This window comes from Zootoca vivipara, chromosome 2 (genome assembly GCF_963506605.1).
Source record: "Zootoca vivipara chromosome 2, rZooViv1.1, whole genome shotgun sequence".
Taxonomy (NCBI): domain Eukaryota; kingdom Metazoa; phylum Chordata; class Lepidosauria; order Squamata; family Lacertidae; genus Zootoca; species Zootoca vivipara.
Window position 1 is genome coordinate 117172200 of NC_083277.1, and position 12226 is coordinate 117184425.

The window sequence follows — 12226 nt, forward strand, 5'->3', positions numbered from 1 at the left end:
TCCAGAACTCAGTTCTGGCACCTCTCAGGTGGGCGCCATTGCCATTTAAGAGAATGAGGGAGGTGCTTGTGGTGAGTTCCAGCACCTCTTTTTTCTAGAAAAATAGCACTGATTTGATTGAATGAGCAAAACATGAAGGCTGTGCTCACATAAGCAGTTTTTGATGTAATTCACATTCTTTCTCCATCAGGTTTCATTCAGAGGAGTTAGAATGTAGACAAAACAGCAGTACTCTTTAAACGTTATGAGACTCAAATAACCTGACTCCTAGAATTGTTTTCTCGTGTGAACCGTACCTATCCAGAGTGAAGCCTGCCCCCGGTGTTTCAATCCACCAAAGAGATAAAAGTGTATCCTCAGTTGAAGCACAGCCAGTGAGAATTCTGGGCTATCTAGGACAGAGGGTGCTGCTCTACATAAAAGATGTGTGAATGGTGCAAAGACAATGCACACATTGCCTAGAATAACCTCTATAGAACTACCTAATACTGTTTGCCCTTGTTCATGCAAACACAGCCTTCGCATATTACACATCTGTTGACTAGACCTAATTATGTTAGGGGCATGAAATGTGTCAACAACAAAGGGTGGGCTACAGACTAAGTTTGGGTTGGGTTGGATACCGACTACGTTAGATGAACTAAGGTCCCACTGACATAAATGAGACAAGTTAGCAATGACAGGTCTCACAGAACTCAATGGTACTGAAGTTCAGCTAATTGAGTCTGTATCCCACCCAAACAATGCAAGACTTAAAAAATATCCTGGAAGAGCAGCCATAATGGCCATAAGGGGCACAGTCCATTTTTTCTGAAAGGCGCCAAGATTCTGTTCAGGGTGGCTTTGCAGAAGTCTTCAGAAAAACGGTTCTTTCATCCATGCTGATGTTGTCATCCCTGCACCTGTTGCTTCTTATTTCCTGCTTGAAGACTTGATGGAATGAGAGGATGTGGTGGTTTTTTTCACAATGGTGCCTCCGGAACTATATCCTCCTCCATATCCTCCGCCGACAGAGCAAGCTCCTCCACCTCCTATGCTGCAAACACCTCTTCCGCTTCCAGAGCTGAATCCACCAAGGCCACCAGATCCTCCTCCATAGCACATTCCACCTCCAAATCCACCTCCAAATCCGCCACCATATCCACCGCCAGAAGTAGTAGAGGAGGAGCCAACCATAGCTGGAAAGGAACACAAGCATAGTTAGCATTGCGGTGGTTTTATGGACTAATAAGGCCAATTAATGCCTGGAATGTAGTTCTCTAGCACTGAGCATGGGGGTGGCACTACTTTGTCTCTGTCCCAGGGCATTCTGTCCAAGGAATGCACCAGTGGAGCATGCAAGCCATTGCCTGAAGAGATGGCAAGTCGTTGTAAAAGAAAGAAAGAAAGGGAAAGAAAGAACTTCCAGCTACTTTGCATCTTAAAATAAGACAAGTGAAACTTCCAGGGCCAAGGAGTCATCCATGTAATGAGAGTCATTTGAGAAAGTGTGTGGCGTGTAAGGGCTTAAGCACTGAACTCGAACTAAAGCAGGGAACCTGTGGCCTTCCAAATGTTGCTGAACTCCAGATGCCATCAGTCCTTGCCTGCATGGCCAATCGTCAAGAATGATGGGCGTTACAGTCCAGCAGCAGCTGGAGGGCCACAAGTTCTCCATCCTTGCACTAAAGGGATGCTGGGTTCCAAACGATCCCTATTCAGCCATGAAGTTTATTGGCTTGCTTTGAATGAGTTACAAATGTTATCAACCCATGAGCATGAAGCAATGCAAACCCAGCATCACATACAAAGGTTGTTCCCACATGGTATTTTTGTAACATTTAAAATCAGGGACAGGGAACCTGTGGCTCTCCAGGTGTTGTTGGACAACAACTCCCATCATCCCTGACTTTCTTGAGTTTCAACCTCCTTCTGGCATGTTGCTACAGCACACTGGAGTTTCACCAACACAGTTGCATTTGTGGTGGTGTTCAGGATAGTGCAAGGGGGGATCTTCCACAGCCCTGATTCCACATTCTGCCTCCACAACTTTCCTTCTATGTCCATATTTACGGTGCTTAAGAGCTTGGTGCATATTTACTATGACTACTGTTGTCAAAACCACATCAAGACACAGTGGTGCCAGCGCATGCCATTTTCCAGAGCAGCTGGTTATAGGATAGTGCCACTAATTTTAAAAGTTGAGTACAGAGTCACTACTTACAGATGCTCACGGTGCTCTGACACTCTCCAGACATCCTGTGAAGGAGAGGAAAAACCTGGTGTTTAGGCAAGAGATGAGATCCAATTGGGCATTCATACACAAAATACTGAACAATACAGTGGTACCTCGGGTTACAGACGCTTCAGGTTACAGGCGCTTCAGGTTACAGACTCCGCTAACCCAGAAATAGTACCTCGGGTTAAGAACTTTGCTTCGGGATGAGAACAGAAATCGTGCGGCGGAGGTGCGGCAGCAGGAGGAGGCCCCATTAGCTAAAGTGGTACCTCAGGTTAAGAACAGTTTCAGGTTAAGAACGGACCTCCAGAACAAATTAAGTTCTTAACCCGAGGTACCACTGTAATGCAGTACCACAGGGATGGGCAAACAATGGCCCTCCAGATGTTGCTGGACTACAGTTCTCAGCATGGAGAACCATCAGGGATGGTGGGAGTTGTAGCCCAGCAACGTTTGTAGATCCTACAATCCCCCATCACTGCAGTACATGCTTTCCTCGCCATAGCTGCCAAGTACCCCGTTTTCCCCGGGAAACCCCCGTATTTTCTTACCATTTCCCGCAGGTGTCCCGAATGGCAAAATACCCTGTATTCCCCCCGGATTACAGAGCTCCTGCCATGTTCTTCTGGTGCCACGCCGGCACCGGAAGTCGCTTCTACGCACTTCCGGACATGCATGGAAGCGACTTCCAATGCCGCTGTGCCCATTTCCAAAATGTCTGCAGTGCCAGGAGCCGCTTCTACGCATGTCCGGAAATGCGTAGAAGCGACTTCTGGAGTTGCGGACATTTTGGAAATGGGCACAGCGGCATCGGAAGTCGCTTCTATCCATGTCCGGAAGTGCGTAGAAGCAACTTCCAGTGCTGCGGCGCTGCTGATCCTGGATCTTTCAATCCAGAACTTGTGGCACCTATGTTCCTCGCCAATGGGTATACATTGCAATGCCCACCCTTACATTTCTGATCTCGTGGACAGGCCTAGTGGGCTTCAGGCTTGGCACCTCACCTTTTTAGAATTTAACTGCTGGAGACTCAGTCAAACATTTCATGGCCTTCCCTCCCCGCCCCCCTGCCCCCAAGAGGAAGCTCCAGTTTGATTTTCTTTCTTTTTTTGTCTTCTCTTCGGCAAAGCCCAAATACGCATCTCCTTCCTGTGCATCACACTCACCTGCTCTCCTCTCCTTCCAGCAATTTCCTGTAGGTGGCAATTTCAATATCAAGTGCCAGCTTGACATTCATCAGCTCCTGGTACTCCCTCAAGAGACGGGTCATTTCTTCCTTGGCCTTCTGCAGGGCCCCCTCCAGTTCATTCAATTTGTCCCTGGCGTCCTTGAGGGCCAGCTCACCACGTTCCTCAGCTTCTGCAATGGAAGCCTGCAGCTTCTCACACTGAAAGGCAAGAGAGACATCCAAAAAACTGATTATTGAAATATCATTTTTATTTTTAATACCAGCAGCACCATTCCTCCTGGATGCAGCAGCCCCCTACAGTCACTGGGAACCATTTGTGAGTGCCTTTTTTATTTTTATTTTGAAGTGCAAGGTCAGGAGGTAACATCCAATCAAAGAGGCCATCCTACTTCAGCCTGATATCTCTTGGCTTGCCGTTAGTTGTGTTACTAAATGAATTGCTGCAGTTCAGGCAACAGAACAGGACTAAAGATGACCAGATTGTGAAATTCCAATAAAAATCTCTGCCCCCCCCTCCACCCTTGGGTTAATCTTGCATATATTCCTCCAGCCCTACCTGCTTCTTCACATTCTCTATTTCAGATCGTATCCTCTGAATCATCCGGTTCAGTTCAGAGATCTCGGCCTTGGTGTCACGGAGACTGTCACCGTGTTTCCCAGCTGTTTGCTGCAGCTCCTCGTACTGGTATATAGAAAGAAGAAAGGGGTTAAATTGTGTTATGTCAAAGAAGATAAATCTTCTTCGAACAAAAACCCAGTTGAGCAATGGCTCAGGTTCTGCCAAACCCTCTGACATCCTTCCAAGGTTGTCTCCCCCCCCCCAAAAAAGGAGTGTTTTTTTTGCAGTGCTTGGTGGACTAGCCTGATTAAAAGCTTACCTACAAGTGATTTTGAAGCAATGCTGGTAGGTTACTAGCCAGTTTCCAGTGGACAACATAGCACCTTGGGGAAGAGCAATAGCTCAGTGATAGAACATATACTTTGGATATGGAAGGTCCCTAAGTTCAATCCCAGGATCTACATTTAGGGCTGGGGAAGTCTATGAACCAGGCGTGGGGAACCTGTGACCATCCAAATGTTGTTTGACTACAGCACTGGCTCTGCTGGCTGGGTCTCGTGAAAGTTGGAGTCTAATAGCATCTGGAGAGCCACAAGTTCTCCACCCCTGCTGTAAGCCTGAGAGAGTCGCTGCCACTCTGTATAGATAATACTCAATCAGATGAGCCAATGGTCAGAGCAAGTATAAGGGAGCTTCCTATGTTGCAACTGCTGTTTGCTGGGCTTCTTTGTAAATAATGCTGGATTGTGTGGCCTTAGTCTGTTCCAGCAAATTGGGAAACATTTGACTGCGAGCACTCCGATTGGAGACAGCCTTTACCAAAGGTGTAAGGGGCTTTGAAGACCCTCAAACTCAGGACGCAAGGGAGAAACGTGCTAAGAGGAAGGCACGCTTGGCAAATCCACACCGTGATCAACTGCGGAAGCCAACGTCCCCACTGTGGAAGGACGTGTAGATCCAGAACTGGCCTCCACAGTCACTTACGGACTCATTGTTAAAAACCTTGTTCATGGAAGACATTCTTACTCGGCTACAAGTGATCACCGAAGAAGAAGACATTGTATGTTCATAAGCATACTCAGGACCACTTCATTCAGGGTTGTTATGGCTCAACTGGCAAGAGATATTGAACCCGCGCTCTTGCTTTGCAAATGTAAAACATATTGGAAAACCATGGCAATTCTATAGTTACCGTAAAATAAAGCAAAGCACACGGCGCTGAAGTCAGATAACTCCTAGTTTAATACATTGCCTTGTGTGCATTTGGCCTTTGCCACTAATGAACAACAAGAGTCTCTTTGTTTGTTTGGATTTGGTTTTTGCTCAAGGAGGTCATTTGAGACTGGCAAGGCTTGATAGGCCTGAGAACTCACCTTGCACTGGTACCAAGACTCTGCTTCTGCTCGGCTTTTCTGAGCAATTTCCTCATACTGAGCTTTGACCTCTGCAATGATGCTGTCCAAATCCAGATTCCGGTTGTTGTCCATTTGGAGGACAACTGAGGTGTCAGAAACAGTCTGCTGCATCTGGCTCAATTCCTGCCAAAGAAATCGATTTACTGATTTTTGTAAGCTGCCATGGGAGTTCATTTGGCTAATGTGTAGAGTACATCTACCTTAAATAAATCAATAAATATGTAGACAGCGCCATGGTCACATCATGTTTTTTCACCATAAATGTTGATTTATAACTTACCTCTCCCCTTGGTAGAGGCATTTGTCTATTATTATTATTTTCTAAAAGTGACTAATGGCTGTGGTAGTCCATATTGGCACACCTGCAAAAGGTCTGTCCTTCTAAAAGCTATGCATAGAACTTTCTGGCATCCCAAAAGTTGGACATGAAAATTAGCTGTTATAATATACAGTACTATAGTAGTCAAGTTGCTGTCATAACAGCAGATGATGTTGCGTGCATGTGGATTTATGCATTGCAAGGATGTCTTATGGAGAGGATGCAATGCACTTTTGAACCTTCTGCAGAACAATGAAGGGCATAAAAGAGTTCCCATTATAGTGAATGGGAAAACTGTGAGCTTCATTTTAGACAGCAGCTCAGAAGATGAATTACAGATCGAAGCGGAGACAGCACAGGGTGACTCAAGGCAGACTGTATTTTTTACAAGGGCACAGGTAGAAGGGGAAACTTAGGGCCTGTGCACACCCCTAAAACACAATTAAGCAATGTGACACCCAAAACAGGTAGTCATCAGACACAGAATAATTTCCTAATCTAACATTTTAGAGTAGCCTAACTTTCATAACAGCAGTCCCAACTCTTATACATATGCTTCCATTACCTCTCTAATCTCCATCCCTCACTTCTGTATCTCTTCCTCCAACTGTCATTTCCAAAATGACTCTCTACCTGTCACTCACTCTTAACTCCACCCAGCATTCCATCCCACTTCCCTGCTATAAATCAAGAGCCCCCAAATTCGCATCACTCTAGTGTTCTCCCAGGAGGCCGCAAAAACTCAGCAAGACCACTTACAGCTTCGTACAGGCATCTCAAGAAGTTGATTTCATCTGTCAAGGAGTCCAGTTTCGCCTGCAATTCTACTTTGTTCATGTAAGCAGCATCCACATCCTGAAGGAAAGGACAGAGAAACGTTTGTATTTCGCACACAATGATGGAGACAAACACACACACATATCTTGCACCTCCGAACCACTGCAAAGGAGCCAAAAAGAGTGGTACACTTACCTTTTTCAAGAGCACAAAGTCATTCTCTGCTGCCGTGCGCTTGTTAATTTCTTCCTCATATCTGGTCAATGCAAAGAAAGAACATCAGGTATAAATACTTTGGCACAATTTTGTGTGTCTTTTCCAACATCTATCTACACTCCCCAATTTCTAGTAAAAAAGGGGGGGGTCCGATTTCTTTTAAGAACCTTAAATCTTGGATGCAGCAGAAAATAATAAAATAGAAGTAATATGTGAAATATTGCTTTTTTTATTCCACAGAATTGTTTGATTAAAAAATCTTGGTCTGGACTTTTCTTTATAGAAAATCTAGATCAGGTGGGGTTGGGGTTGAGCAAAGGACATCTAGACCTGCCTTCTTCTTTCTAGATTTTCTTAACAATCAAAGGCCTTGTGAAATTGCTTGGCCTGCAAGTGAAAGGGAATGATCAATCCCCAATTTTGCGGGTTACTTGATAGCCTAGGTTTATAACTCATAGAACATTCTTCATTGTTCCCATTCTTCTGACACTGTCCTCTGCCAAGAGGCATTCTACATTCTTTGGCATCAAGCAAACAAAGATTCTGTTGAACACCACCCTGATTTACAACATACTTTCCTGGCTCAAGAGTTTATTAATTTACAGTACCTATTTTCAAGTGCCACCAAATGCATACCTTAGGGCTGCCCAATGGACCTGTTTGTCAGAATTCAAGCTGTGGGTCACCATTTTTGCTAGGATTTACAGCAGACATAGCCAGTCTGGTGCCCTCCTGATTTTTTGAACTACAGTTCCCATCAGCCTCAGCTAGCATGGCCAATGGTTAGGGAATATGGAGGTTCTAGTGTACAACATCTGAAGCCCACGGTATTCCCTGCCCAATTATAGTGTAGTGTAATCATGTTACTGGACTTCATTGGGTCTTGAGCAATGAAAAGCAAAACAATTTGTAAAATCATATATTTCAACGTTAGGAGTTATTGGAAGTCAGCCATAGTTTTTCACCTTAGCTGCAATAATTATAAAGGTGCAAAGAGCCCCAAAAAGATACAATCACATGAGCTTGAATGAATGCTCTAGGGACAGTCTCACAGAGGATTTGAGAGCATAAAATAGAATAATCCCTTTCCAAATCCATCAGATTTCTACCAGGGTTGAATTCAAATTCAAGAGGAAGTTAGGTCCCACCAGAGGCATGATGCCACAATTAAATTGTGACTTCTTACTGGCACTGAACATTCAGTGTTGAGTGCCCAAGCTAAGAGGCAAACCAAACACACACACACATCTGAGGCCTTCTGTCTAATTGTGGGTATATATGCTTTTATTTTAAATAAATAAATAGTTAATATTTCTATTTTCTGTCATCCTAGCATCATCAAAAGGCCTTGTCTGGTTTTTCAAATAGGTAGTCTGGTCCTGGCCTGGCCCATCCACCCTCAATTGCACCGGCGGGGAAGATCATTTATTGATACCCAATTATTTTGATTCTATAATCCCTTACTTGTTCTTGTAATCCTCCACAAGATCTTGGAAGTTCTTCAGCTCTGATTCCAGGCCTCTCCTCTCATTCTGAAGACACTCAAGCTGCTTCCTGAGGTTGTTGATATAAGCCTCAAAGAACTGATCAAGATTCTTTTGACCAATGCCAGTCCCTTGGCCCTGCTCTTGTAAGAGTTTCCATTTGGTCTCAAGAACCTTATTCTGCTGCTCTAGGAAACGGACCTGAACCAAACAAAGAATAAGGGTAGAGAAAGAAAGGGTTATTTTAATGTACTCTAATTGCCTTTAAAGGGGAGGGCAGTTCCTGGGGTAAATCGCTATTCCTGTTCTGTCCCTGTTTTTGGTTTTTTGAAGAGTTTGGGGTTCCTTTTTATAAAAATGATGCTAATGTGAATTTCTATAGAGCAAGCTTTCTCTTCTCTGCTTCTTTGAAGTTAAATAAAAGAATCATAGAATTGTAGAGCTGGAAGGAACCCTGAGGACCATCTAGTCCAACTGCAGCTGTCCCATACGGGGATTGAACCTGCAACCTTGGCATTATCAGCACCATGCTCTAACCAACAGTGTCAGAAGGGACTGCTGTGTATTAACATAATATGTGCATGTGTAGAGAAGCCATCACCAAGCTGATATCCTCCAGATGCTCTAAATTAATACTCCCACCCAGATGTCCTGGGAGTTGTAGTCCAGGACATCTGGAAGGAACCAGGTTGTCCAAGGTTGGCAGTGGTATAATGCACATCCTGCTATTTCAAAGGTTGCAGTTGGTTAAGCTTAATTTTGAAATGTAGGTAATATATTATAGGAAACAAGTCAAGCTGTTTTAGCATATCTTTAACCAGAAGAACAAGCTAGCTTTTTTAACTTTGGGATAATGCAGAATCAATGGATGCACATACAGCAAGCATGATGTGCTTGCATACAGCAAATCATGATGAGGGTGTGACCATCACCTTCTGGGCTTTTAAAAGCATCCGGGTAATCTTCACATTGCTCAACTCCTGGATAACTGAAACCACAGCAACAGGTGCTGGATTTTGACCTGTGTCCTCTTATGGAGTACAGTGGTACCTCGGTTTAAGTACACAATTGGTTCCGGAAGTCTGTACTTAACCTGAAGCGTACTTAACCTGAAGCAAACTTTCCCATTGAAAGTAATGGAAAGTGGATTAATCAGTTCCAGACGGGTCCGTGGAGTACTCAACCTGAAGCGTACTTAACTCAAAATATGAGTGTAATTGGTTCTGGAAGTCCATACTTAACCTGAAGCGTACTTAACCTGAAGTGAACTTTCCCATTGAAAGTAATGGAAAGTGGATTAATCTGTTCCAGATGGGTCCGCAGAGTACTTAAACTGAAAGTACTCAAACTGAAGCGTACTTAAACTGAAGTATGACTGTACTGGACATGGTCATTAGTCCAAACTTGCCTGCTGATGTTGCTTTGCCAGAAAACCACACCCATAAGTTCTCCTAAAACCACTTATGCATCTCCTTCCATCATTCTAGAGTTTCCTTTGCATTTCCCACAAGCAGGGAGACCTTCCAGTTGCATGTTCTGTACTGCAGCCACTACTTTTTAAGGCTCCCCAAGACCCTTGAGTCACAATAGGTGGCTGAGGGATGCAATGAGGAGAAGACCAGAAAAGGAAAGAAGAAGGCACAAGGATTTGTTGCATCACCGATGCACGTATGATGCAGGTCAGCTGTACATTCAATGCACATCTAACACCCTCAGTTTAGTGGGATTCAAAATAGCTTCTCCCCTTTCCTATCTGTATGTTAGAGAAGGGTCACTACAGGATCAACATGGTAGTTTCTGGGTATTGGTCCAGGATTGTCCGGGGGACGACGACGTATGCCCACCTTTCCCCAGGTTATATTTCACTGCTTATTGATTAGTACTGACAACATTATGCAAATGGGCATGTCAATAGTACATACTTGCACAGGTTTAACAGTCAGGTCATACCCTGGCCTAGGGCATCCTGAGAAGTATAGTTCTGCAATGGGGAAGGCTCTCTGAGAATAAGCATCTGCTTCACCAAACTGCAGTAACCAGAATCCTTTGTAGGGAGCCATGGCAATTACTTTGGTACAGATTTTTAAGAGAATCAGGACTGGCATACCCTTGGGGACTCACATTTGACCACACCTCCATGAAGTATGCAAGTTAAATATAAAACCTCTTGATTTGAGATTTTGTAACAAGGCAAATTAGAAAGAATCATAACAAAACTGGCAAACCAACACTTTTTAAATGGCTTCATCATTTTTCAGCCTTGAAATTCATTGTTATTGTTTTAAAAAATACAAATCAGACCAGATCTGATAGACACAATACACAAGACAAAAGGCCTTCATACTGAAAAACAAAAAGGAAAGAGAAAGAGAAAGTCTTGGAGCTACATGCAAGTTAGATGCTCTCTAAAATCATTTCACCTTGTCGATGAAGGAGGCAAACTTGTTGTTGAGGGTCTTGATCTGCTCCCTTTCTTCTGTCCTCACTTTTTGGATCTCCGGGTCTATCTCCAGGTGGAGGGGCTGCAGGAGGTGCTGGTTGATGGTCACCTCTTTGATGCCTCCAGGTGGGCATCCTGGGAATGGAGGGCAGATTGCAAGTCCAGGGAAACTTGCACCGCCAAAGCCACCGCCAAGGCCACCACCAAGGCCACCACCAGCTCCAAAGCCCCCACCCCCTTGGCCACAGGCGCCACTGAGACCCCCGCCAAAGCCACCGCCACCATATCCACCAAAGGAGATTCTCTTGCTGCCCCCCATGTTATGCAGGCTCCTGCTGCCAAAGCCTCCGCCTCCGCCTCCGCTACGGACAGAACATCCACGGGACATGGAAGCAGTGTTGAAGCTGACTTTGTTTCCACCCCCAAAGCAGACAGAGCTGGAACTGAAACCCTTGTTCGGAAACCCTCCTCCAATGCTCCGGGCACAGGACTGGCGAGACATGGCTAGAGGAGAGGTTGTCTTGCTGGTAGTGTAAGCAGTGATGTTCCAAGGAAGAGTTCCCAGTAATGAATGAAGCTGAGCCCCTCTGGCAGGAGGGAGGAAAATCTACCTTTTTATCCGTTCGGAGAGTTGGCTGGGTGACAGGGGAGTGGAGGAAAGAAAGTAGTCATTTTTTTTATATTGTATTCTTGAGCTTAGGTGTGCTTGGCACCCTCCCTCTTACTCTGTGCCAGAAACTGACCTTCCCTGAAACACACCCCAAAGAGCTGGAGAAGAACCTGCAGCCTGACAGTGAACTCCTGGCGACCCCAGATTACCTGCATCACCCTTCTGTCAACTAGCGTTCTCTATGAGCCTTGCCTGAATGGCAGGGCATGGCAGGTTTCCTTGACATTCTTTTGCCCTGCAGGGGAAATAATCCCCTGGCTGAGATATCCCCATCACTCCCTTTTCTGAAACTCGATGGCAGATGGTTCCTTTCAGAGGGTTCCAAAATTAACCTTCTGACATGCAGAGTTCACATTTAAAAAAAAATACACACCCACAATTGCACCACACATATGGGCATTTCTTCTTGGAAATAAATGCAACATCAAATCTGACTTTCAGATTTCTCAAAGGGACGGGAGGTTGGGTAGAGAAAAAGACACTACCTCAATTTGAAACGCCAAACAAATGACAATATTCAGCTAAGCAGGAAAGAACTTGTAGCTTGCAAGGCCTCTTGTGGGCTTTCTAACATTTTTATCCAGCTCTTCCTCCAAGGAGCTCAAGGTGGCATGCTTGATGTTTTTCTCCCCTCACTCGCAGCAACCATTTATTCATTCTACATTTATTCTTTATTTTAAAATGTTATATCCCATCTTTCTTTTATCACAGTTATCTATATAGCTCTATCAGTGTGCATGTCACTTTGCAGAAAGGCTCTGCCCCAAGGAGTTTACCATTTTAAATGCAGCACAGTTCGCATTTAAGTGGGACAAAGATGGGTGGTAACCACTGAAAAAGCAATCCAAAACCCAATATGCTTCAATCTGCCTGGATACGGCAGGAATGCAGGAAAAACTGCCTTCTTTAAGAGAATGAAAAAGCAGCAATACATTATCG

The 12226-nt window shown here is 44.6% G+C and overlaps 1 protein-coding gene across 2 annotated transcripts; it reads right to left on the reverse strand.

Annotated features, from left to right (window-relative positions):
• Positions 1–214: 214 nt before the first annotated feature.
• Positions 215–11239, reverse strand: LOC118077285 (keratin, type II cytoskeletal 4-like). 2 transcript variants are annotated; one of them, XM_060272113.1, is made up of 10 exons: positions 10598–11239; positions 8158–8378; positions 6673–6733; positions 6460–6555; positions 5340–5504; positions 3964–4089; positions 3385–3605; positions 2204–2238; positions 1029–1178; positions 215–992 (listed from the first exon to the last, which is right to left on the reverse strand). In XM_060272113.1, the coding sequence occupies exons 1-10, from the start codon at positions 11117–11119 to the stop codon at positions 913–915; spliced, it is 1677 nt and encodes a 558-aa protein (XP_060128096.1). In that variant the 5' UTR covers positions 11120–11239; the 3' UTR covers positions 215–912. The 2 variants fall into 2 exon arrangements, with proteins under 2 accessions (XP_060128096.1, XP_060128095.1); XM_060272112.1 differs by having other exon boundaries at positions 215–1178.
• Between the last annotated feature and the right edge of the window lie 987 nt (positions 11240–12226).

Coding starts and splice junctions, on each gene's coding strand:
- LOC118077285 (XM_060272112.1), bottom strand. CDS start 11,119: ATGTCTCGCCAGTCCTGTGCCCGGAGCATTGGAGGAGGGTTTCCGAAC. Junction 4,090..5,339: donor AGTCTTGGTACCAGTGCAAG/GTGAGTTCTCAG, acceptor TCTATATACCAG/TACGAGGAGCTGCAGCAAAC. Junction 1,179..2,203: donor TCAGAGCACCGTGAGCATCT/GTAAGTAGTGAC, acceptor GTTCCTTTCCAG/CTATGGTTGGCTCCTCCTCT.